We start from the raw sequence: 26847 nt of genomic DNA, 5'->3' as shown, positions 1-26847 counted from the left end.
GACTTTTTTTTATCAGTAATTGATGATATAATTTTGTTTTCCATTTTCCAATACTATTAATACACAATCAATAAGTAGAGTTAAGACAATTTTTTTTATTTTATTGGATAAAAATGTCAAATTAAATTAGAAAATTAGTTAGCGAAAAAAATTGGTCGCTGTTTTTTAGACAAAAATAAAAAACAATCATTTATGGAATGTTAATTTTTCTGATTGAGAGAAATCGTAGAATGGTTAATAGTTGTTGACGATGATGATCGGGCTTATTTATTTGACTAGTTTGTTGTCCAAATGTGTAGAATTGGATTTTTTATTAGAAGAACTTTTCACTGATAATCTTGCTCCAATTTCATCCGATGAGAAACCAAAATTATCAGAACCATCCTCTTTAAAATTGGTTATAATCGATGTCGGATCCGAGTGAGGATTATGGTTATTGAACACTTTATTAAAAGTATTGTCAACTTTGAAGTGTGACCATTCAGTGAATATTTCCTCATCGATTGGTCCCCAATCATTGGTTGGTCTAAATGCCAATTGTATTTTCTATTATTGACAATATGAAATTGAGTGAAATTTTATGGGTAAGATAGATGATAATTTATTACCTCAAAAAGGGTAGCACCTTTTTGTTTGCTTATGGTCATCAACATCCAGAACGGAATCTGAATGATTGCTGTTCCAGCTAGAATAAAAAATTTTCGGATCATTATTTTGTTAGATTCTGAATGAAATTAAAAGCATACCTAGAACATAACCAATATGATTTCCCCAATTCGGTATACCTGGTTTGACTCGTTCATCCATCATTATGAGAATATTACCATAGATGAATATGATAGCCAATACGGATGGAGTAATGAATCCCCATGTCAGCTTCCAATATAATGAAGGCTTTTGTTTGAGCATAAAATGTATATCATCATTAAAATTATTTAGTCCATAAATATAAGCAATGGCCACCATTTGTATGATACCATAAAGAAAAGCTGCTGTACCAACACCATAATTGTCCAACAGTAACATAATGTACGATCCAGCCTAATCATTCATCAGAAATATTTGTTACAAACTCAATAATTCAGTATTAAATAGAAATCAAATTACATCTGTAGTTAATGGTATTCCTAGTAACATGAAAAAGACACAGAATGCCAACGCTAATTTTGCTTTGTGTTTATGTAACGATTCGAATTCATCTTTGATACAAGTTAATATCGTTTCAATCATGGCCACGGAGCTTCCAATGCCCAATGTGAACAGCATGAAGAAAAATAATATTGACCATAATTGTGGAAGAAATTTTATCTTACTTAATCCTTCAGGGTAGGCGATAAATGCTAAACCAGTGCCTGTGTGAAGATTAAATCAAATAAGAATATGCTTAAAAAGCGAAAACAAAATCTCAGCGGAATGAATAAATAATTAGGGTTTCCCCTTCATGTTTATCATTTAAAAATGATCATTCATTTAAATTCATTGCATACCACTTGTTACGACGTCCTTGATTTCGACACCTTTTTCATTTGCCATCGCTCCCAATACGGAGAATATTACACATCCAGCTAAAAGGCTAGTAAATGTATCCAATACACTAATAATGATGGCATCTCTGTTTCAAATAAAGGAATGACAGATTCAGATTTTCAATTCTGATGTTTCTATCATTATTATTCATACTTACTTGTTTACATTATTATTGAAATTATTATAACTTGAATACATTATCAAGGATCCAAAACAAACAGCTAATGAAAAGAATGATTGTTCCACTGCACGATACCAAACAATTGGATCCAAAAGTTTTGCAAAATCCGGTCGTAAGAAATAAAGAATTCCATTGATAGCGCCATCTTGAGTCAATGAAACAGCAAGTAATGTTATTAAAACAACATATGGAAAAATGGCGGTAAAATAGGCAACTTTGCCCAATGATGTTATCCCTTTGACAATACTTAGATAAACAAGCGTCCAGGAAACAAATAAGCATCCTATCAATTCGATGCTAATAGAATTCAAATCCCAAAGACCATCGGATTTATTCAAAACAATTCGTCTGTAATAAATAAAAATGTTTAAAATTCAGTAAATTTTTGTTTTGTTTTGAATTCTTAAAATTTGTCATACTCGTAATAAAATTCTGGACAGCTAACATTAAACGATTGAGATTGATCACAATTAGTCCATGGCAATGTTGGTGAGAATGAAGCAATAAAATAATAGATGGAAATAGCCATCAGATAATTATAGAATATTGCAATGTATGATGTTGATAAAAGTTGAGCAAAGCCCAATCCTTTGATTGCTGGAACACATTTCCATACTTTGATCGGTCCCCGGCCACTGAATTGGCCAAGTATTAATTCCAAATAATAGATTGGTCGACCAATCAGACAAAGTAAAATAAAATATGGAATAAGAAATGCTCCTCCGCCATTTTCGTAGGCTTTTTTTTTGAAAATTTAAAACATCAGATTGAAATAATCTAAAATCAAATGAATAAAAAATCTTTTTCAACATACCAACATATGGAAAACGCCAAACATTTCCCAAACCAACTGACATCGAAATACATGACAGAAGAAATTCGATACCGGTAGACCATTGACCACGATCTTTATTAGATTTTGATGATGTAGCCTTCGTGTCACGCATTTTTCTTTTTTCAATATCAACGCTATCGGATTGATAAGTCATTTCTTTCATTTTCAAAAAAATTAGTATTTTCTGTTGATAATAAATATATTTCATATGATAGCCAATAAAATTATAAAAAATATCTAGTCAACAATAAAATTAATCAAAATAAGACAACCTACCTTAGATAAATAGCAAAAAAAAAAATTACAAAAATTTTTTGTTTTAAAGTATTTTATATACGATCAAATTCAACAGACAAGATATATCATATAATTCCAAATAACTGTCACTCCACTTATGATCACTTATTATTATTATTATTATTGTCAATGCTTAAATCGATTATGATGAATGAATAATGTTTTCAAATGAAGAAAAAATATGAAATAATAATTAAAAATCTTCATTCATTTATTCATTCTGTTTGTTACACTGTCATTCTAATATTCATTTATCATTTATTCGTCGTCGATTGAATCGAAAACGTGCTCAAATTAATAGTATTTTTTCCATTTTTGATCGATTCAACTTGTCTGCTATCAATTCATCATCATATTATTCTGACCATAATCACATTCATGACGACCAAATAACAACAACAGCAACAAAAAAACACTTTTATCAGCAACAGGATATATAAATTTTGTAAGTGGAATAGGTAGATAATGAAGAAAATGGTTTTGAAATATATTTATTCATTCAACAAAAAAAACATAATGTAAATAAATGTGAAAAATAAAAAGGTAAGAGATTAGTATTTTTTTCTGGAGAAAAAAAAATCATTTTTCTTTACACAATAAATCCTATTGTTAGAAAGTATGGTTTTTTTTCATCCAAAACTGGAAAGAGAAAACGAAATAGCAAAAGAGAGAAATGAAAAATTTTTTTTTTAGATTTCATCAATTCATTCATTCCAATAAGGTAGTTGTAAAAAAAAATTTTAGCTGTGATCGTGCCAGAAAAACCAATAAAAACATCCATTCACTTCATCGATTTGAATTTATTTAGAATTTTATTTTTTCCTGTTGTAATTTATATTGCGATTTTTTTCATGAATATCATAAAGAAGATGTAATGTTTTAAAGTTTTGGTTATTTTAAATTTAAATTTTGTGGATGCAAAGTAAAAAATAATATTATTAATGTCATCAAATTTTTGTTAGCCAAGGATAAGAATGACAGAAAAAATACTTCATCTTGTAGATTGATTGTTTATTACATACCAGGTGACAATCAAAATGTAATACTGTAATCAGATGAAATCTAATAATCAAGGAAATGATTTGTGCAAAAAAATATGTAAAATTTATCAATGTTGCTGATTTTGTTAGAAATTTGTTCATTATTATTAGTTTTTTCTGCAAATAAAAAAAAATTCACATTCCTACAATGATATTAAAGATTGGACAAAAAAAGAAATATCTGTAGTTATTTTAAAAATAATCTATCTATGGATATTTGTTTGGAATGAACATAATCGATTTTGGTTCATTGTATTTTTTTTTAGATGCCATTTTCATTAGCATTCAGAAAAAATTGAAAAAAATGTTTAACAATGACATCAATTTGAATATTAATAATAATAGAAAAGGAATGAAATAATATTTCCTTAGGAAACAAGGTTTTTGCTATTGTCGTTGTTATATAACATCTGTTAATGATTCAATCATTAAATTTATAAATGACAAAGACCGCAAGGTGAAGTCAACGTAATGATTTTGTTTACGTGCAAACAAACAAACAAAAAAATGATTTTTGTGACCTTTCTACTGTTTTTTTCTTCTTTTTTTACAATAATTTTCACTTTTCCAATTTTATTTTACATATGTTTAGACATTATTAGATTTGAGATTATTGTATGTTTTTTTTCTCATTATAAGCTAAATTTATCCTTGTCCATAGCCTATAGTCATTTGATATTATGTTGTTAAGTAAAAAAAAACTTTATATAAAAAATCAAACAATGTTATGTGATTTGTATAATAATTATCATTATTATACAACAACAACAACAAGATACAAGAAAATCGTATTCCTTGAAGATGAACAACAACAGCCTAAAAAAATTAGTTCCTGATGATGAGTGATGTGTTGAACGCAATTGACATTGATGTTTTTGAATCGATTGGATTTAGTCAATAGTAATAATAATAAGTAGAGAATTTAATTGAAAATTTTGTTTCCAATTTTGATTCAATTCTAGATTCGATTTCAATTGATTATTAATTCAAATTATTTCTATAGCATCATTATTTCCAAGGTGAAACAAAATTTCAATTTTTTTTTGTTGAAACTTATATAATTTGTTAATTTGTAGATACTTTATATAGTAACACCATCTATTGTCAACCGATTATAACAGCTGAAGATTCAAATTACAACGATTTTTCTTTCATCTTTATTTCGTCATTGTTTGTTTTTTTTAGGTTTTTTTTTATTTATTTATTATTACCATCTATGGATATAGCCATGGTAATGATAATTGAATGGCTTTGATGATGATTATGATGATGATGATTATATAGAAAAAAAATGATAAAAGAAACCGCCTGACCTTCGGATATATGCCATTGGTTATTATTTATTTATTTATAGTTCATAGTTGGTTGGTTGTTTTTTATTTTTGGTAAGCAAGGTTAAATGTTTGATTATATGAAATGAATGTTACGATTGTATTGTCATCAAGGTTAACGGGAAGCGAAAAAAAAATTTCATTGATGTAGGAATCATCTTGAAGAAATACTCCTAAATAAATAAAAAAATGATGACCTCGGATCAGAGGCTGAGAATTTCGTTTTGGATTTTTCTGGTTATTCAGTTTTTTTTAGATGCATGTGCGTGCCATTATGTGGGCGTATATATGAAATATATTATGGGTTAAGGTCATATATTGGTAGCATTCTTTTAAGACTGGTTTGATTTAGTTTGTATGTTGTTATAATGTATTTTGTAGTAAATTGTCATATCAATTGTAATAACTGATTTAAATGATGTAAATACGATTGCTGACAATGAAAAATTTTCTTTTGGCATTTAAAAAATTTCATTCACCTAATCATCTGAAAATTATTTAGAAAACCTTGTATTTCTTGTGATGATGAATTTGTTCAAGGTTTTCCAGAATTGAATCAAATCTCTCATTGATCCTTTTTTTAATCAATTGAGTAAAAGTGAAAATTTTTTCCTCGTAATTGATAAGAATTGAATTTTGTTTTTTATTCACTGGAAATCGACAACGATAGAATCAATACCAATTTATATAGTAAAATATGCACCATCCAAGGACAACAATCGTGTCAATGATGCATTAAATATCTTTTATTTTTTTTTATTGAAAATCGATTGTGGGTAATTTATTAATGTTCCATTAACCGGTTTTTTTAAGTTTCGGGTTACGGATTTTTTTCAAAATTTTATTCAACGACAAACACATCAAACATTATGTGATCAATCCGTTGACCTAGTTTTTCAACGACAATATTCACCTTGAGAGTTTTTTTTTGTATATTGTGACCCCATATATATTGTTGAAAAAAATGTCATTTTTTTAAATATCTGTACCCTATCACTTTGGTTCATTTCGAATGAATGACTCGTTCTAAATGTTCAACAACAACAACAACAAAAAAAAACATTGTCGAAATTGTCATATTGATGTGATCATTCATCATTCATTACATTCATGTAACTTATTTTATAAAATTTAAATAAAAAAAGGGTTTCCATGCAATAAGCAAACGGGGAATAAATTGGAACAATTGAAATTCGACCATTGATCCATCAGTGAGAAAATAGTTGGAATATATTAGATGTACTAAAAAACGAGGCATACTCGCTATATTATTTGGATTTAAAAATAAAATAAGCAAATTTAACTGAAAAAAAAATTATCAACCGACAACGAAAATTGATCATCAAGAAGCAAAAAAAAATTCATGGCCCTGTATGATGAGATTGACAATAATTTTTTATCTTAATTTGTTCTGTTGTCAATCTAATCGATTCAAAATGTGGCGCCCATTTTATATTTATTTTTGTTCATTTTATGAATGAACTTGATGAAAAGCACAAAAATAGCCCGTAAAAAAAATTATTCTATTGCATCGATTGATAATGATGGTCTGGTTTTTCATTATTGCCTTGGCATAAGTCAGAATGAAAGAATAAAATAAAATTTAAAAAAAAAAGAATGGAACCTAAACCTAACGAGGAATGTTTCTTCTTTTGAATTAAATAAATCGGTGTCAAGGTTAGCGAATCTTATGCGCATGGGTGACCTAGTGATAATACTGGTGTTATCGCAATGCCACTACTATACCCATTATTATGACAGACATTATTAATACCGGTAGCATCTCCAATAAAATATCAGACTGGCTGTTATGGTTATCATTGTATACAAAACATACACACACATCCTGAAATTAGGTCGCCTCCACCAATTGGTTATGATGGTTATCGACGCGTCGAAGTTGAAAAAGGAAGATACAGCAGTTGTTTTGGCGGTGTGACCAGTTTGGATTTATACTCTCTCTTTCTTTTTCTCTTTTTTACTTTCACTTTCGCTTTCATTCTCAAAATCAGCAACAACAATATTATTGTCTGTCATTTGTACAAAATCAACCTCTGCTTCAATTTCAATTGAATAAAAAACATTTTTATCTTCCCCCTCCTCTTTATCCTAAAATCATTCCGCTTCCTCATTCCTCATCATCATCATTGTTACATTTGTTTTTGTTTTTGAAACCCCCTCTCTCTTCATCAAAACAATTTCGAAATAGCGATTCTTTTTATTATTCACATATGGACTAGAATTTTCATACATGTTTACGATTTACATTTTTTATTATTCGATGTACTCAATAATAATATGCTCCACTGGCCTAGTGAGCTCTATTTTTTTCAATTTTCCTCATTCTGTGTGAGTAACATGTCCAAAGTTTGTGAAATTAAAACGACGATGAATCTGTCATTATGATGTATATTGATCATTTTCATCAAAATCATCGATCAAACACAGTTTATGATTTCCTTTAGCCCACCCTCCTCCTCCCCCGTAAATTAATACCAACTTCATGTTGCTTTATAGTCGACAATTTTTAACTATAAATGTGTGGATCTCAGAAAACTTTATATAAATGTATAAATGCGCATATTTGTAGGGACCGTTCATTCTGATTGTGGTGGTGGTTGTCGTTGTTTTTGTTGTTGTTGTTTCAATTTTCTGCTTCCTTCTCTTGGCTTCTCTCATGCTTATAATTATTATTATTATTGTTGTTGTTATTGGAAATTTGTTGTGTAACCATAAAAATCCAAGGAGAGAGAGAAAGTTACCACCTCCCTCTCTCGGTCTCCACCACCACCACCACCACCATCAAAACCACCATCATTATTATCAATTGTTTAGCCATCACCGACTATCATTTTGAATGATTTTTTCTTTTTATTTTCTTTACTGGTTTCGATGACGATGATGACGATGATCGCATCAACATCTTAGTATTGTTTATTCGACAATTATCTCATGATATATACTCATGAATGAATGAATGTGTCCGTGTATGTTATGTGTGTGTGGAGTTTTAGTCGTTATCGCGACCAGCTGTCGCGGCCTAGTCGAGCGAAGTAGGTGTGGCTGTTGAGCATCAACATCGGATAACAAAAGTAAATCATTATATTAGTTTGTAGAATTTTCTCAAATAATCATCATCATCAATAACCAGATCTTATTCACCAACAAAACTTCAAAAAAAATATACAAATGATCATTTGTTTCTGTCATTCATCTTCGATATCATTACAGCAATACTACAAATAACTACCCTATTACGACCAGGAAATGATTTAAAAATTGAAATTTCAGAAATACGTACCGGTACGTCGATTTGTCAACTGTGTGTGTGTGTGTGTATGTGTTTTCTGATTCCAATTGATTCAAAGTTTTGTTTTTATTTATTTTTTCATTTTCTTTTTTTCTTATTCCTTTTCATCAGTGATAAATCCATTTCCTAAGAAGCTAATCAATAGAATCAACCTTGATACAATCGAAATTAATTATAAAATCATTCATTGTCTCTAAATGTTTACTAAAAGAATCTCAAATCATCATTATTATTATCATCCTCATCATTATCATCCACATCATCGTTATCCACAACAATTCAAATCGCTTAATGTTCATCAAAACATTAATTATGCAAAATTTATGATTCTTTCATCAATTCAAAACATACGAAAAACTAAACATTTAATGTCAATCAATAACGGTGAAATTTTTTTTATTATCGATCCATTCGATAGGATCAAAATTGAATCTCATCTGATAACCATACAATAAAAAAATATTTATTCATTCATCGCCATACTCATTCATTGTTTTCATTCTTATCGATGATCTCAGAATAATTATAATAATCTTCTGTTGTGGTCAAATAACACAGAATAATCGACTTGAATTTTACGGACAGCGCACAAATTACACCTTGCCATCAATCATTAATGAATCTAGGTCTAGATTTTTTATTTTATTTTTTCATTTAAAATAAATATTCCAATAGATTTACCTGAAATTATAATCAATAATAGATTTATGTCTCATTTTCTTTTTCTTTTTTTGTTTATTGTTTTTTTTCTAGTTACAATCAGTTTGCCTACAATAACAATAAATTGATTGATAATAAATCAAAAATTTAAATTTTCATTCGAATTCTGTTCTGGTCATGAATTGAAAAAAAATGAAAAAATAAAGTTGTTCCATACTGGCGATGATTGAGCAAAATTTTCCTATTGTTGATTATTCATAATTGAAATAAATCGGTGACAATCATCATCGTTATCATCGTCATCGTCATATCCATCTGTATCTTGATTTTCATATAATAATAAATAATTGTATGAATTGATAAAACTACAAATCCTTCACATCTATAACGAAATACCTTTGTTCATCAGAAAAATTATAACAAATTTTGTTTTGTTTTGTTTGGCTTCGTTTTTTGTTTTGTTCTTCCGTTGCCATAAAGAAATTAACAACAACCACGAATCCTATAAATAATAGTCGAAAATTTGTTCCGTTAAAAACGGACAACTTTCACCAGCAACAACAATCGACACCGTCATCATTTCATTCAAACCATTCATCATCTGATCAGTCTTTAACATCTCGTCACTTATCTTCTGGTAAGTTAGGTTTTATTTCATCATCATCATCAGCATTTCTGGTTATCATTATCCATCATACAAATTATATAGCTTTGAGAACTAAATTGAAAAAAATGAAACGGAAAATCTATGTTGCCATCTATTTCCCATTTCTCTCTCTCTCTTCTTTTTATGAAACAGTTTTGTACGATACAATGACTAATGGTGCCTCAGGAAGAGGAGTAGGAAGTAAAAAAAAATAAACTAGAAAAAAAATCTCGCTTTATCATATCCTCCACCGCCTGTTGAAACAACAACAATAACAACATCCGAATTTTTCTAACGGATTTTATTTCAACACATGTAGCTATATGTGTGAGTGTGTATCACTTATTTTTTGTTTTAAACTGAGTCATTCGGTAATTCTCCTTTTTTCTAAAAGTATTCGAAAATGTATCTGTCCTATTCATTTTGGACAAAAGTTTCGCATTTTTTGTTCTCTCTTTTTTCATCCAAGACAGCTAATTTAGAGAAAGAGAAATATTGAGAAAGAAAGAAAAGAGATAAAGTAGGAAAAAAAGAAATTTTTTGTTTCGCTAGCATCCCTTTAAAAAAAATATGATATTTTTCTTCGCCTTGTCCATACAATGATTAGCGATCCAAGAAATAAACATGTGTACATAGAAAAAAAAATCTAACCACAATTAATTTGATTGGAAAAATCATCATCTTATGTATTGTTCATTCTCTTTGATTGAATCGAGTACAAGAAGAAAGAAAGAAAAAATCTGCCATTGGAAGAGAAATTCATTATTTATTGTGAAATCAAGGAAGTGATCTTCTGATTTTTCATTGCTTCAATGATTATTAGATGATCGTTTTGGCTAAAACTAGTAGAATATTAGTAGATAATCAGATTTTTTTTCTATAAATGAAAAAAAAAGAGAAAGATTAAAAGTGAATAGCCGTGACACGTGTATTACCGAATATTAAATCACTGGAAAAAAATTCTTTTTTAGACTAGGCATCCAATTATATTATATTTTGCCGGTGAAATTCTGGTTTTTTTAATGATTTTATCAATTTTGATCTGAGGCTATTAAAAAAATTATTATTGATTTTTCTCGACATTGATGTCCCGTGATATTCATCAATTCGATCAATGATTTTTTTTCTTGATTATCATTTTGTCTGTTTGCTACAAACAAGCCAAATCGTGACAATGGTGGTGATGGTGCTAAGATGTTTGTTTGATTTGTTGTTGTTTGTCTAATGCCCTTCGATCGAAGACAATTTCCACCAAATGGTTGACATTGTACAATGTCCCTGTATGAATATTTGATTTTAAATCATAAGGGGAAAGAAAATTTAAACAACAATAATAATGTCATATAAGATACATCATTTCAATTATAAAATCCTTCTATGACATTATCAAATTTTTTTCATAACAACAATCAAATTTGAATTGATCAAAAAAAATGGATTTGATCCTTTGTCCTATTATGAGGATTTCTTTCTCTTTCTTTCTATCCCATATCAACATGAATGCTTGAATACTAACAAATTTCAATCAACTCAATTTATATAAAATATACCATTATGTCATTCATTCAATGATTGAATTACTGTCTGTTTCATTAATACGGGAAAAAAGTCATCACCAATTAGCAACATGTTTCTATTCGAACTAAAATTGATGCAAAATTTTTTTTTTCTTCTAATTCTTTGATGATCGACTTTGATTTATACTACTATAGTAATGTCGTTTGTTTTATTCTTTTTCTTTTTTTTTGATGTGAATAATGATTGATTGTTTTAATATTATTAACGTAATAATTATTTTTTGTATAATTATAATATGAAAGTAAGCAACAACAACAACAACAGCAAAAAAACGTTTACATATCCATCATCTTTTGGTGTGTGTTTGAAATGTATATAATTATTTTTTCATTGAATCAAGTTTTTTTTGTTGAATGTTCCAGGTGTTTCGCTTGAATAGTTTTTGTTTTTTTTAAATGCATATAGAATCCATTTTTTTCAAAAAAATATTTAGTCATCTCATATCATATTTTTTTGGATCCATTATCCATGTATTCACTATGATGATGTTAATGATAATTTGACCACAACAGTTAACTAAGTTCAACCCGTTAAATTGATTTGGCGATCTATGTGATATTTATCCATACATACATTCATCTATCCGTTAAATTTATTTGTTGTGTTATATTCAAGTGTGAACTTGTCTCTTTTTCCCTAATATCTAAATAGTAGTTCCAATTTAAACATTTTACAGTTAGCTACTTTTCTCTTTCTCTATCTCTGTCTCATTTTCTTTCTTTCCTTTTTTTTCGTTCAAATTTCACTCTTTATAATAATAATAATTTTTTTTTCATTTATTTCAATTTTGGCTTTTTGGCTTGCTTTATGTCAAGCTTTTTTTTTATCGTGAATAATATATCTTGTGCGTGTGTATGTGGACCATTTGACTCGTGTTCTCGTATATATTGATCATCATTAAAAACTTTGTTCCGTTTTTTATTTTTATTTTTTGTTTTGTTTTTACTGTTGTTGTTCCGATTCATTCGCGATACAACAACATAAGGACTGTTTTTTTCTTTATATTTCATTTGTCATTGTTTTTCTTCTTTTTGTAGATTAATTTATTTTTTTTGAATGACAAATGAAAATATAAAGCAAAAGGATAATAACAATAATAATAACAATGATAATAGCAAAGATTTTAGATTAATTGGATTCCATTCATTGATAATGGTGTTAACAAACTATTCATTCGTTGTAATTTGTGATTATTTAATTAATAATTATCTTATTTTTTTGTAGTGATCATTTAATTTTGATATTTTTTTTTCATTTCTTAATTCACAATTAATCATCATCACCGATAAATAATGATAATCGACAAACTTTTTCAAGTATAGAAAAAAATTCTTCCATTCACCGTAACGATCATTTAATTTTAAGGATCGATTTTTTTATATAAATTTAAAAAAATCTATCAATTTTTGATGTTATTGAAAAATTAAAACAACAATTTTTATGAATATTTTTTTTTTTTAATAGGTGAAATCGATGAACGTGTGGACGAATGTTGTTCGTCAATAGGAAAATTGTTGATCCGCAGCAACAACCGTATTGCCGAGGACAAGAGCAAATATCGAAATCAAACAAATTCATATTCTTATCATCAACCATACGACCGCCAACACAACCACCAAGAACAGCATTCAAATACTACGATGACAATCGGTCACCATCATCATAATCATCATTATAATAATCGTCATCATTATCCATCATATCATGATCATTATCATGATGATTCACCGCTACTTCCGCGTATCGAATTTCCATCCAGTCAATTCGATCGATTATTGCGAGGTTCTTCATCAGCAGGCGGTGGAGGTGGTAGTGGAAATGGATCACCAATATCACTGAATAATAATAATAATAATAATAATAGTAATAGTAATCTAGATCGTCATCATCATCATCATCATCATCATCGTAATAATAATAATAGCCATTCATCGTCATCATCTAATTCTTCATCATCACATCATTCACATCGTTTTACCTCGTTGGCAAGAAACAATTCCAGTTCATTGTCAAATTCAACGACAACGAATTCATCATCAGCACGTCATCATTATCATCATTCGTGGAAGAATGGATTCAATGATGGTGGACGTAAAAAATAATATAATAGGAAAAGTCATCTAAATCGTATATTGATCCATTTATAGAATTGTGAAGATGAATTGGTTTTACAATTCTTTTTTTGTTTCTATTTTTTTTTCGCCACCGAAAAAAATCTGATCTTTGAAATGTTTTCATTTGTATTTCTCTTGTATAAAACATTTTTTAATAATTGTAAAAAAATGACTTTGTAAAACCGACTTGTCATCATCATTATTTTTGATCATCCTCATCATTTAAACGATTGCATCTCGTCATCATTATTCAATTATCGATAAGATTGTGTTTGTGTATTTGTGTGTGTAAATATTTTAATATCAATGACGCCTAAATTTGTTCCATCATCATCCGAATCGATCGAGCTATATTTTTATTGTAAAAAAAAATTTCAAAAACGTTCCACACTAATCTTTTTACTCATAATTCAGCTTTTCCGACACATGCATACCTACTTGCAAACATACATATACAAACAAACAATTACAATCACATCTTCCAATTGGCCACAGAAAAAAAAATCTATTTTATTATCTAAAAAAAAGAAAGAATGAATTAATTGTATGAATGTTTTTTATCAATATGCATTCATTATAAATTGATTTTTTTCTATAGAAAAAAAATTTTATTCTTATAATTTTGATGAACAAAAGATGTGAATTAATAATAATATTTGAATTTAATAATTGTCCTTTTCATCAATAATATATAATTCATTGATAATTTTTTTTTTTTGAAAATATAATAAATTACATTTTATTTTTATAAAAGAAAATACAACAACAACAACAACAAACATCATTTTATTTTCCATGAATAATATATGAAATGTCGATAAAAAAATTTAATTAAATGAATAAAAAAAATTGAAGGTGAAAAAATTTTCATTTTTTTTAGTTGAATGAACATTTGAATCATATGAAGATATTTTGTTCTCATCATTATCATTATCATTGTTGGTTCAACACAACTATTTAATCAATAATCATCAATGATTTTTTAAAGGTGTATTCAAAACGTTAATGATCAAATGATCAAATAGATGCTTGGCGGCCATTGCTATAGCTTCGATGACAAGGCAACAACATACATTGACTTAATGTTGGCTGTAATTGAAAAAAAGAAAGAAAACTCGGAAGTAACTCGTTTGTCGTTTCATTTTCATCATCATAATCATCATCATATTATGATGGTGAGTAATGGCCTCTACAATATATTGCCTTGTTATTGTTCCATCATTATATTATACACACACACACACACACACACACTCTGTCTCTGTGTGTGTATTTGTATGTTCCAACATGTGACCGCCATTTTGGCCATTCAGCTAATAATCGTCATTAGCGAAAAATCGTCATCATGGATCCATGAACGCTTCAGCTTTGGCTTTAGTTTCATTGATCCTCACATTTGCTCTTGTTCATTTCATGTTCGATTTATGTTAAATTAAATTTAAGTATACAAACAACATATTTACGATTTCGAATAACAATCAAATCAATATCAATGATTAACATGATGATGAATAATCATTATACAGATTTATTAAAATTTAATCCTCAGATTATAATTGTTATTATAGTCATCATTTCTAATTCATGATCACTATTCCTGTTATTATTGAATGATGTACATTAATCCTTGTTCATCGTTAATTTTTAAGTTTTTATTATTATTATCCGCAACAATGTATTCAAGGTTTAAAGACAATGCTTGTGTATCATCAAACAATTTCAAATAAACCTATTTACTTGTTTGTCTCAACTTAGAGAATATTTTTCAATTTCACTGAGAGAAAAGTGTGGTTTGCACACGCCAATTTTTGAGGTTTGCACGCCAATCGCTAACACATTTACATGCTTTTTGTTGATGGCGTGCATACCTCAATGTTGGCGTTATTACGGCATCCAAAATGGACTTTTTCTCAGTGAATTTGCTTGGGTGATTGACCATTTTAGAACATCCTTTTTGAAGAGACCATTAAGGTGTCAAATTAGCGCGCTTTTAGTTTCATATGTTGTTTTGACATGTTTAATTTTGAATGCTTTCTTCGAATCATATAACATTTATTTCGATCATAAATTGATAAAAATGGATTTTGAAGAAAATAATCTCGAAATTGAGTCATCAGTCGATAATCAGGATAATATTGGATCAGATCTAAAAAATAATGATAATTATTTCGACAATGATGATATAAAAGATGATTTTTTGTAAGTCGGTGACTTTTGACTGCTAAATTTTTTTTTATTATCAAGGATAAGTTATTTTTCAATATTATTTTCTCATAAAATAGATTTGATATTCCCGAATTATCGCGAACTATTCTATACTTTGGCAGTTCTTTGGAGGATAAACAATGGATGTGTGAAAAAGTCAAGTACGATTTTGACATGAATTATATGGCGCCAATGATCGCGTTAAAAGAACCATTCAAATTTATGTCATCCAAATTTATCGAATCAAATGAAGCTCTCAATAATTATTTGGATAATTTTATTTTCGAATTGAAAAATTTTTGCCAAGAAGACAACTCCGAATCGGATACAGATCTTATTAGTCTAATAAAAGATATTGCCGATGAAGATTCATTAACCACGCGATTTAAAACAAAAACTGTCGTCGAAACATTGTACGCTGGCCGAATACGTTATGGCACGACAAATGGTCGCTTAAACCCACAGATTATACAACTTGAAGGCCCTTTCTCACTGAATCGTGGCGAAATTATTTCCTTAGATTTATCACTTCTTAAGAATTCACTCAATGAAAATGGTGAATTTAATTACTCTTTATTTCCAGGAAAGATTGTCATTTTGAAAGGGCAAAATTTCACGGGCAACTACATCAGCGTGACAAAATTCATTGATTATTCTAAATTTATCATGCCCGATTTCCCATTGAAATGTCCACCGGTGTTACTTGACCAACATTCTTTTAATATTATTTGTGCTTCTGGGCCTTTCGTTAGATTTGATCCACAGTCTAATGCAAAATATGATCCAACTGATACAAGCTGTGTGCTAGCCATCGCTGATTATCTAAAACGTTATAATCCTGATGTTTTGCTTTTGTTCGGTCCATTTTTCGATGAATCACAATTGGATGCCATACAAAAGTGGTCACTACAAGATACTCTTTCGGATAATTCCTATCCATATCAATGGAGCTTGGAACGATTAGTTCATAATCAGATTCGTGCATTGATGGTTGCCATTGAAGGACGATCAATTCATACTAAAATCGTAATCATACCTTCCTCCAATGAACTAGGACAAGTGAACGTTTATCCAATGTTTCCTTTGGAAAATAAATTTTCCACTGAATATCCCACTGTAAAATCCTATTCGAATCCTTCATTGTTGAACATCGGCGGCATAGCCGTTGGCGTTACATCGACAGATATTCTTTTACATTTGAGTCGGAAAGAAATTCATAAGTTAGTGTTTGTCACATGAATAGCAATTATTTGATACTAATTTCATCTTTTTATCTATAGCATCGATTCGACTAACTCGAAAATACAATCAGAACGACTGAAGCGTTTGTGCGAGCAGATTATTTTACATCGGCACTTTTATCCATTATTACCACCAGATCCAAGTATCAATATGGAATATCCTCTGTATCATCATTTATCAATGGTTGTCACGCCACATATTCTTATTATACCTTCTGTACTTCGACCATTCGCTTACGTAAGTATACTGATAATTAGTCATTCTTGTAATTAATTACTTTAATTGTTTCAGAATATCAATGGAACCATTATCATAAATCCTGGTAAAATGATAAAAAATACATTTGCACGCATCATGTTCGAGCCGTTAAAAAATGAAAAAAATTATTGTGGTTCTTTGTATCAATATACCAATGTAGAGATAATCAAGCTTAAACCTTAAACAAGTGATAAAATTTAAAATTTGTGATTTGAAAAACGATGCTAACAGCTTCATTCGCATGCGCGTGTTTGGAAATGTTCTCATCTTGTTTTCATAGGATATTTTGTAATTTTTGTTATTTTTTAACTTATCATTGATTATTTGAGCAAGAATGTTGCGAGGATCAAAAGCTGAAATTTGTGTAATCGGTGCCGGAGTTGTAGGTTTATCTACGGCTTTAAAAATCTTGAGTACAATCCCTTCGGTTAGAGTTACTATTGTTGCTGATAAATTTCTTGACAATACTCTTAGTTTTGGAGCTGGTGGTTTTTTTCGTCCGGAAATCAACATCGGTCGCGATCGACAATCGATCGAGCAATGGGCTAGTGACAGTTATGAATATTATTCATTCCTAGCCTCAAACGAACCAGAATCTGGTAATAGTTTCATTTCGGGATACCAACTCAGTACTTATTCTGCTGAAAGCATGCAAAATGAATTGGTAACCAAATTGACTAATTCTGTGCAGGTAATGTCTGATGATGAGCGACTTAAACTTTTCCCTGAAAAATTCAAATACGGTATAAAATGGACAAGTATCATTACTGACCCTAGACATTATTTGCCTTATATGCAACGAAAAATCGAAAATTTAGGTGGTACTTTTGTAGAACGTCATATCGATTCGTTTGATGAATTATCTGAATATGATGTGATTGTCAATTGCACCGGATTACAAGCGGCAAAACTTGCCAACGATTTTCGTTTGATTCCAGTTAGAGGTCAGGCTTTCAAGGTGGTTGCCCCATGGATTAAACATTTTTACTTTGCCGATGGTGCCTATGTACTTCCTGGTCGAGATTATGTTACTGTAGGTGGAATCAAAGAATTCGGATCAAGCAACATGGCCATAAGTCAGTTAGATAGCTTTTCCATCTGGAAACGATGTACTGAGATGGTACCTAGCCTGCAAAAAGCTGAAATTGCATTTGAATGGGTTGGATTGCGGCCACATCGTCAACCGGTACGAGTTGAACATGAATGTTATCGATTATCCGACGGAACCGTCAGAGATATTGTCCACAATTATGGTCATGGTGCTCATGGTATTACATTATCATGGGGCACAGCTACAGAAGCTACAGATTTGATACGCGATTCGCTTAGTCATAAAGCGAAATTGAAATCAAAATTATAGAGAGTCATCATATCATTTGTTATCACATTTTTGATTTTGATATAATAAACATAAAACTAACTGCATGAATGTCAACAAGAAATTAAATCGATCCAATGATTATGTGGTGGTTAAAATTTTTCATTTTCATATGTTTATGGATAATGGTCAGCTATGGTAAGGAAACAAAGGTTAAGATTGCTCATTCATCTATTGATCATTTCAACGGGTGAGAAAGATATTTTTGCATTCTATTGGTAATAATGATCAATGATTGCTTTATTCATACAGACATCTTGATTTCAAACATATCAATGAAAATTTATTAAATCAACGGCATCGATCAGATATGAATGCTAGCATTCGATTGCAACCACGTAATTTTATTGGACCAGAAATTCTGAGCGAATTATTGGATGAATGCTATTTGTATGAAGATTCTAAATATTATTATCGCGTTTGTATGTTTCGTAACATAACACAGCATGAAAAATCCAAATATTATCATTCGTTTCATGCCATACTCGGTATATGGAAAGAATGGTATGTTACGAGTGATCATTTTGATTTTCTTCTCTACCTTGAAGGAGATGATTGTATAGCTGGATCTCAACGACAAGTTGTCCTCGAACTTGAATGCCCGTTAGCAGACGAATCCAAAGATTTAGCATGGATTAGCAACGTAACCGAAATACATCAATGTATTTACGCCATTACTATGAAATCACAACTATTTTGTGGTAATATAAATTTTATCTTAGTTATAAATGAAATTAAACCAATATTCAACAAATGTTTTCTATAGATTTAGGCAATTTATATTCTCATCTGGATCAGATTGGTCAAATTGAATGGAATTTAATTAAATCATTACATTCAAATAATCAATTATCACAAGAAGAATATACAACATATTTACAATCTATTTTGGATAATTATGGTTTAAAATTGTTGATGAATGGGCAAACATTCGAAGATATTGTACTTGTTGATAGACAAAAATCTAGAGAGCCAAATGATCATCAGAAACTTTTAGACGAAATCACATCTTTAAAGAAGAAATTGGAAGATTGTCAGAATTCATTGCTTAATAAAAGGCCGATTAAAAATTGAATGCAATTGTTTTGCTTTAGTGATCGAGATGCCGGGGCAAAGTGTTAGCTCATCGATTGTCGCTACTGTCAAATTCTCAACCGTATCGAATGTCGAAAGCAAAGTAATGGCATTAGTTCTATTAATGTGTTTAACACTGGTCAATGCATCAATTACGCCATGACTTTGATTTGCATTCAATTTCTTTTTTTCCATTGATGATGATGCATTTTCGTCATCATCAAACGCTCGACCCATTATCATACTAGGCGATTTATCCGCATTTATACGATAATTTTCGATGTGTTTAGCTGCTTCTTCAGGCGACCATGCGACCAATAAGGTAAAATTTGCTCTTATAGCCATAATAGTCAACTCTTTGAGTGGATTCTCATATATTGAATGATCAATTTGCAAAATTAGTAAGGATAATTGATATGAATTTCGGAGTTCTTTCACCCGATCATAAATATAATTAGGATTGGCAATATGATAAACGAGACTAAGGAATAGAGCGCAACAATTGTCATAGAGAAGAAAATGTGCTGGTGAAATTGAATCCGTAAAAATTGGACGGACATAACGTAATTCCTTCAACAATTTATTTTCTCGTTGATTAGAATTCACTAAAAATAAAGAGATGGCAAAAATTATATTCAAACTAAATTTAAAACAATTTTTTACCGAGAATCGTGTTAGTTCCCTTAAATGTTGTTGGTATACAAACGGCTGGTTTATTTTTTATGGCAGTAAAATCAATCTGTTGTGATTGTATCTGTTCTATCCGTTCTTCGGCATTCTTCGGAATCTTTGGTTTTGTTGCAACTTGGCTTATTATTTCTTCATAATCACCATCATCGATGTCGTCATCAAATTCAAATGAATCGGTCTTTTTAGCATCGCGTTTGAAAATGTATCCAGGTTTAAAGTATCTTGAAGATGTTGGCTGTTCATCTTTACCACATTGATCCATGACTAAGAATAAATTCCTTCGCATTCGTGATTAGAATCGTAAAATTCAGTAAATGCTATTAAAATGCAAAAATCTATGAATAGAGAGATGGCGTTGTTTGGTTACATTATATACGATGGGAAATTAGTGCTGTTTGGTTGTTGAAAGTTGTGGTCAATTCGAACTTTTAGCATGCTTGTTTGCTAAATTCTGGTTCGAGCATAATTTAGATATTAAGTTTCAGCTTATCATTCTATGTAAAATTTACTTAAAAACAAAATGTATTCGATGAGAAATTCATTGACTGTTGGTTTGGTAGCTTTTGTTGCCTACTGTGTTTATTTTGATCGTAAACGTCGAAGTGCTCCAGATTTCAAAGCTAAACTCAAAGAAAGTAAGCATTGTTTGAAAAATTGCATCTTTTTTCCTAAAACGGTTTTTTCCAGAACGTTTAAAAGCCAAACGATCAAAGGAAAATTCAATGGAATCTGATATTCCATTATTTACTGATCCAAGTGAATTACAACCATATTTCTTGAAAGAAGTACAAGCCAGCGATGATCTTTTAATGAACGGTTTGTTATTTTTATTTCTTTTTTATTAGTTTAATATCGTTTATTTTATTTGTTACATATAGGTGATTATGAAAAAGCCGCTTTTCATTTGGCCAACGCAACCGTAGTTTGTGCGCAAAAGTCCGAATTTCTAGCGATGATGCAAAAAACATTACCAGATCCTGTTTTTCAAATGTTGCTACAATATTATCATGCTGCTAATGATGTAAGTTGAGAAAATTACTGATAATAATATCATCTTTTTAATATTTTATTCATCTATTTATTATTTAGCGCTATTTGAAAAAAGTTATGGCCCATGAAATTCAAAAACAAATGTCTCAATCAAAACAACCAATGATCGAATCGAAACCGAAACAATTCGATGATACCGATATCGAATAATTAGTAAAGATTAAAGAGTCGAAAATGTTCATTGGGCTGTTGTATTTTCTCATTTAATTGTGTATGTTAGTCAATGTTTAACAAAAAATAAAATTCAATAATTTTTACCTTATAAAGTTCAGTTATCATATTTGTTTGAGGCGTATTAAAAATTAATTACAAAAAACAACAAATGAATGTGGTGACATCTAGTTATAGTTGTGCTCGTGATTCTATTGATAGCATCACGTGTTTGCTTTAATTCAAAAATCATTTGATTTAAACAAAACTCCTATCTCACCTGATTTGTGATGAGTTACTGACTTTTTTTTTGAAAATGTTTTTTGTTCCATGATTGGATCCAATAAAATATGATACATAGAATATGGGTGTTCAAAGCCTTTCTTCGTTTATGAATCGAAATGGTTATTTCAAAATTCATCAATTAACGGACACTGTTTTGGTCATCGATGGTTATAATTTAATTTTTCAGCAATTTTTCAAATATCAACAACATGTAAATGATCATATGTATGGCGGAGATTATGATTTATTAGCTAGGCATGTTCAACAATTTTTCAAAAATCTTCAGAAGTGTAATATCAAACCGATCGTTGTATTTGACGGCGCGATCGATCCGTCATTGGAGAAACTAAAAACAATGTTAAAACGTGTCGATTTAGTGTTGAATAACGCCCATAAAATTTATGCCAATAATTATTTTATCGAAGGTGTTATGCCATCATTGGCCGACAGTATTTATAGGTTGGAATTGGAACGGCTTGGTATTCCTGTATTTCAGACCTGTTATGAAGCGGATGAAACTATCATACAAATTGCTCATGAACTTCAATGCCCGATTCTTTCAAATGATAGTGATTTTCTTCTTTTTAATCTTCCCGCCGGCATTGTAAATCTTCAATCATTGTTTGATTTTGATGTTGTTGTTCATCGTGATCCCGATAATGAGTACTACTACCTTAAATGTCGTTATTATCGTGTGGAAAATCTTAGACGATCATATCCAAAACTCAATTTGGATCTTGTACAAATTATTGGATTTATTTTAGGCAATGATTATGTAGATAATGAAATCATGGCAATGTTTACTCGAAGAATATCATCACATAAAGATCGACAAAAATTGATCAGCGATGTGTTCCAATGGATTGCTCAACACGATACATTAAAAGCATTGATTAATCATATGAGTCAGATTTTGAAAAGCACAGATCATCCGCTAATTAAGATCATTGAGAAACATTATTTACTATTGGAAAGTCCTATTTATGATCAAAAGCAAAACAATTATCGGACATACCTTGAGAAAAATATGCTTAGATTGTTCATTCAAAATATCAATATTCCATCATGGATGCGATCCAAGTTTGCACATAAACAAATTGATTCGCGTCTGTTGTCGATCGTTAATGTTCGTATCGATTGGTGTCGACCGTTGGTCGAAGATTTTTCTTATCCACAATCATCATATGAAACTTCCAACGAATTGATGCAATGTGTATATGGTATTTTAAGGTCACAAGAAAGAAACATTGCAAAAATTAAACGATATTCTCGTAAAGATCGGCAATTTATAGCTCAGGCAATAACACCAATTATTGATCTGGATAAAAAATTATTGCCAAAATTATCCGCAATCGAACGATTAAACTCTCTAGAGCGAAAAACTATTTTCTTCAGAATTCTACAAATAAGTCCAGAAATTTATGAATCTCTCATGAAACTTTTAGAATGTCGACTGAAAAACAATTTTTTAATTGATCATTCAATGATCATACCATTTTCATCCATGTTACTTACTCTTCTTTTTATGTTGCGTAATTTTTCCGATCACATTTGGCTTGAATTTGTGTATGCAATCTACATGAATCTATGGTTCACTGGTTATCTTTGCCGTGATACAAATACGCCATCATTTCTTAAATTAGATTCCATAAGCCGGCAAGAGTTTCAGAACAATCTCAGTAAATTTAGCTTGTTGCCTGTTTTAAGTTGTTCAAAAGTTTATATGCCACGATTAGTACATTTTTACAATGTATTTCAAACCTGTGTGGACAATATTGATTTTCTTGGCCAAATTCTCAATTTGAAGCATATATTCAATGCAGACGGTATGTTTCGTGCATTAAAAGGAACTTTCATTTACAATCTCACTGTTGATCTATGCTCGCGGCCAAAACCCTTTCTTTATATTCAACAATTGGTCCAGAGACAAAAATTCCAACCGTTAGATATTTTCATTGAAATGTTGAATCTTATTCTACATGGAAGTGATCGATATATGCTGGTCAAAAATCGTTCGTTAGTCGACTTAGATATTATCCCAAAAAGTTTAATATCTAAAATAACTAATAATATTATGCCAAACAACAAATATTTTGTTCGATCTTTTGATTTTACATCAAAGAAAACCCATGTGAATAGCCAAAAATTAAAATTGCGCAAGTGAATTGCTTGCCTTACAATTCTATTAAAAATGTTTATTTTGTTAAGTTTTAAATTTATTTAAACATAAAAAAGAATTTCAGGAATCTGACCATCTTCGATTGATGTACCATTGTTACACCCCGCAGCATAACTGAATTGAAACGTTACCGTATCTTTGCCAGCGTGTCCTTTGTCCAGATTAACGTTCAGCGTACGACATCCATTCGTCCCGTAATAGGAATCGACACCCTGCAATTAACAACAACAACAAAAAATTTCAAAAGTTTCAACATGATAATTTCAACATACTTTCAACGTAGCACAAGCAGTATAATTAGTATTTTGAGATATCTCAACAGGATATTGAAACATAACTTTGAATGTCGAATCCGATCCATCCGACATGAAATGTGTAGTATTCGAAGCAACTACTTTATCCGAACCAGTATGAATTATTTCGATGATAGCTTCGTACTCCGATTGTCCTTGTATAGATCCATAAAGACCAAAACCGATTACAAATATTGGACGGTCAGTTAAGAAACGAATACGATCACTTGATCCAGAATATCCCCAACGGCTCTCAGTTCGTTGAAATCTGTTCACAGAATATTCTTCACCGGTGATACAACAACGAGGCTCAAATGAGAAAGGTATGGCGCATTTTGAATCGACAGTATAGTAGAGAAACATATTTACAATTTCTTTATCTGTCAACAAGCCGGATTGTGCAGCTGTCACGGCAAATTCTTCTATCGTCATCAATGGAAATCGGAGTAAATAGACAGCATCAGATAAAACTTGCCGTTTGTTTTCGGTATTGATTTGTAAATTTTTGCGTAGACATTCGGATTCGGCCCATTTCAATATAGCAGCAAACAATGAAGCTTCTCTAATTCGCAAAGTATCACGACCAAGAACTATTTTTAATGTATCCAGATCAATATCAAGAAAATATTCCGATTGAAGGGCATTAATGGTATGTTTATCAATAGTTTCCAAACATAAATCAGCCAAATTCACTTCATCAAATAGGCGAGCTTGTGTTAGTAACATGAAAGCATTTTCGGGATTCAAATTGGCTTTCAAAAAATTTACACATTCAACCTCCAACGCTAGGACTTCATATTTTTTTGCCGCATACAATGTAGTCATTACAGTTTCAGGGTCGATATCTACTTCATCCAAATATAGAAAACGAAGTAAAGCTTTAAATGCTTCCGGTTCAATGTCGGGCAGTTCAATCTCATGACTACCATCTTTTATTCCATCATATTTATCACTAATATCAGAACTTTTAGCTAAAAGTCCGTTAAACATAGCATCGAATACAGGACTGCCAATCGAAAGCACAAATTTATGCGCTGCAAATCTTGTTTTAGATTTTTTTCCAACAAGAAAATATACATCGGCTAAAATATCACGATTGAATATGGTAGCCATTCGGTGTTTCAATGTCGGCATGTATGCTTGCCAATTATGAGAACGATTATTTAATATTTTTGGTGATTCCATGACTGTCAATGCCGATACTGGAAGGCCAGTAGATGAACTGGTCAAGGTAGTTACAGCAGCAGATGTAAGGTTCACATTCGAACTGTTTATGTTATCAATATTTGAATGATTGCTTATGATCTTGGTCGCCTGAACTGAGCTAATCATTTCCAAATTGTTTCCATTCTTTTGATGCTGGTTACTACGAATTAATTGTTGATTCATATGCTGTTCCAACAATGAAGGACCAGTTGTTCGAACATGATGATTTGGCTGATGTTGATGTTGCGAATGATGGAGATGACTATTACAATCACATTTATGATTGCAATTATATGCCAGTGAATTAATCATACCACTGCAGTGGCTATTCAAACGAATATTATTACCACCGAAATCAGCGATACGATTTGTTTTGGATGTTATATTCATTTCGATATTTTTCAAACATTGTTTCAAAAAATTCATATTGCTCGGTATTGATGAACAATTGCGAATCATTGGTATATCATTGGAACTCGATTGATGTGCATGGCCCACTATTGATGAATGAGATTGTCTGGAACATTTATCCAACGTTGATGATTGATTAACTGGACGTATCTGATCCTTTAATTTTGGAAAAAATTATCATTTTTATTTGTTTTCGAGTATAAGTGATAATTACCATTGATCTGTTATTTGAAAAAATATCTGCTCAAAAAATAAATAAATGATTTAAACGTCAAAAAAATGAATATAAATAGAGCAAAGTGGTGACATACTCGAAACGGCGATGTTATTGAAATCGGTGATAAAATCAAAATCTTCAGAATCAGTTGATGAGCTTAATTGAACGGAATTACCGTTTATTCCTGATGTAGATGATTGTGGATCAATGATTGGATGGTCGTTACCTGATGTCGAAAAAATTTGTGATAGAGAACTTTGCTCATCATCTGATGATGATTGATCCATAGGTTTCTTATTCAATTTATTCAGGAATAGATTAAGTTTGTTCCCCTCTCTCGATGTTGATGGTAACATTATATTGTTATTAGTTTCTGCCGAAGTAGACATTTCTGTTTCATTCACATTATTCATTGATTGGCTAGAAATTTCTGAAGAATCATTATTTTGAAATTCTAATTGTATTTTGGTTTTAGAATCATTCATGGAGAAAGAATCGTTTTTGTTGGAAAAAGAAGCTTGAGCATTAGATTTGTTTGTCTTGTTTGACGTAATTGATTTTTTCAATATGCCAGAAACACTTTTACGGTAACTAGAATTAGGATCGTTATCTTTTTTCATCATTATGACGAACTTATTAGTAAAATGATTTACGATTCTCTTTAATTTTTTTGTTTATCACAATTAATAA

General features: G+C 30.3%; 9 protein-coding genes across 15 annotated transcripts; 6 read left to right on the top strand and 3 right to left on the bottom strand.

Annotated features, from left to right (window-relative positions):
- Positions 1–75: 75 nt before the first annotated feature.
- On the bottom strand, positions 76–3255 carry LOC113793433 (sodium-dependent nutrient amino acid transporter 1-like). Its single transcript, XM_075819682.1, has 9 exons — positions 2820–3255; positions 2523–2727; positions 2128–2446; positions 1685–2056; positions 1488–1612; positions 1108–1352; positions 747–1041; positions 609–685; positions 76–546 (listed from the first exon to the last, which is right to left on the bottom strand). The coding sequence occupies exons 2-9, from the start codon at positions 2704–2706 to the stop codon at positions 268–270; spliced, it is 1896 nt and encodes a 631-aa protein (XP_075675797.1). The 5' UTR covers positions 2707–2727; positions 2820–3255; the 3' UTR covers positions 76–267.
- Positions 3256–7469: 4214 nt separating this feature from the next.
- On the top strand, positions 7470–14373 carry LOC113793436 (uncharacterized). Of its 6 annotated transcripts, XM_075819786.1 has the most exons (5): positions 7470–8303; positions 8363–8514; positions 8633–9147; positions 9275–9818; positions 12870–14373. In XM_075819786.1, the coding sequence occupies exon 5, from the start codon at positions 13046–13048 to the stop codon at positions 13505–13507; it is 462 nt and encodes a 153-aa protein (XP_075675901.1). In that variant the 5' UTR covers positions 7470–8303; positions 8363–8514; positions 8633–9147; positions 9275–9818; positions 12870–13045; the 3' UTR covers positions 13508–14373. The 6 variants fall into 6 exon arrangements, with proteins under 6 accessions (XP_075675901.1, XP_075675895.1, XP_075675899.1 ...); XM_075819780.1 differs by having other exon boundaries at positions 7470–8514; XM_075819784.1 differs by having other exon boundaries at positions 7470–8547.
- A 1141-nt stretch (positions 14374–15514) lies between these two features.
- On the top strand, positions 15515–17443 carry PolA2 (DNA polymerase alpha subunit B). The gene is made up of 4 exons (XM_027343161.2): positions 15515–15718; positions 15802–16944; positions 17005–17203; positions 17258–17443. The coding sequence occupies exons 1-4, from the start codon at positions 15597–15599 to the stop codon at positions 17405–17407; spliced, it is 1614 nt and encodes a 537-aa protein (XP_027198962.1). The 5' UTR covers positions 15515–15596; the 3' UTR covers positions 17408–17443.
- Positions 17444–17476: 33 nt separating this feature from the next.
- On the top strand, positions 17477–18653 carry LOC113793176 (D-aspartate oxidase-like). The gene has a single exon (XM_027343162.2). It carries the CDS (start codon positions 17559–17561, stop codon positions 18582–18584), a length of 1026 nt encoding a protein of 341 aa, XP_027198963.1. The 5' UTR covers positions 17477–17558; the 3' UTR covers positions 18585–18653.
- On the top strand, positions 18641–19677 carry LOC113793179 (N-acetylglucosamine-1-phosphotransferase subunit gamma-like). 2 transcript variants are annotated; one of them, XM_075819771.1, is made up of 3 exons: positions 18641–18740; positions 18855–19303; positions 19369–19677. In XM_075819771.1, exons 2-3 carry the CDS (start codon positions 18913–18915, stop codon positions 19674–19676), a joined length of 699 nt encoding a protein of 232 aa, XP_075675886.1. In that variant the 5' UTR covers positions 18641–18740; positions 18855–18912; the 3' UTR covers position 19677. The 2 variants fall into 2 exon arrangements, with proteins under 2 accessions (XP_075675886.1, XP_027198967.2); XM_027343166.2 differs by having other exon boundaries at positions 18650–18792.
- Positions 19397–20652, bottom strand: Ercc1 (DNA excision repair protein Ercc1). Its single transcript, XM_027343164.2, has 2 exons — positions 20340–20652; positions 19397–20281 (listed from the first exon to the last, which is right to left on the bottom strand). Exons 1-2 carry the CDS (start codon positions 20650–20652, stop codon positions 19644–19646), a joined length of 951 nt encoding a protein of 316 aa, XP_027198965.2. The 3' UTR covers positions 19397–19643.
- Positions 20653–20858: 206 nt separating this feature from the next.
- LOC113793180 (mitochondrial import receptor subunit TOM20 homolog B-like) lies at positions 20859–21682 on the top strand. Its single transcript, XM_027343167.2, has 4 exons — positions 20859–21001; positions 21054–21182; positions 21245–21387; positions 21456–21682. The coding sequence occupies exons 1-4, from the start codon at positions 20887–20889 to the stop codon at positions 21564–21566; spliced, it is 498 nt and encodes a 165-aa protein (XP_027198968.1). The 5' UTR covers positions 20859–20886; the 3' UTR covers positions 21567–21682.
- A 97-nt stretch (positions 21683–21779) lies between these two features.
- Positions 21780–24043, top strand: ast (single-strand DNA endonuclease protein asteroid). The gene has a single exon (XM_027343156.2). It carries the CDS (start codon positions 21931–21933, stop codon positions 24013–24015), a length of 2085 nt encoding a protein of 694 aa, XP_027198957.1. The 5' UTR covers positions 21780–21930; the 3' UTR covers positions 24016–24043.
- Positions 24032–26841, bottom strand: LOC113793171 (BTB/POZ domain-containing protein 2-like). The gene is made up of 4 exons (XM_027343155.2): positions 26252–26841; positions 26155–26180; positions 24303–26096; positions 24032–24242 (listed from the first exon to the last, which is right to left on the bottom strand). The coding sequence occupies exons 1-4, from the start codon at positions 26778–26780 to the stop codon at positions 24072–24074; spliced, it is 2520 nt and encodes an 839-aa protein (XP_027198956.1). The 5' UTR covers positions 26781–26841; the 3' UTR covers positions 24032–24071.
- Positions 26842–26847: the final 6 nt, after the last annotated feature.

This window comes from Dermatophagoides pteronyssinus, unplaced genomic scaffold, assembly GCF_027571235.1.
Source record: "Dermatophagoides pteronyssinus isolate colony J.1.1.1.1 unplaced genomic scaffold, Derpt_VIB-CSIC_2022.12 sq0001, whole genome shotgun sequence".
NCBI lineage: Eukaryota > Metazoa > Arthropoda > Arachnida > Sarcoptiformes > Pyroglyphidae > Dermatophagoides > Dermatophagoides pteronyssinus.
This window is presented reverse-complemented; position numbering and strand designations above follow the sequence as displayed.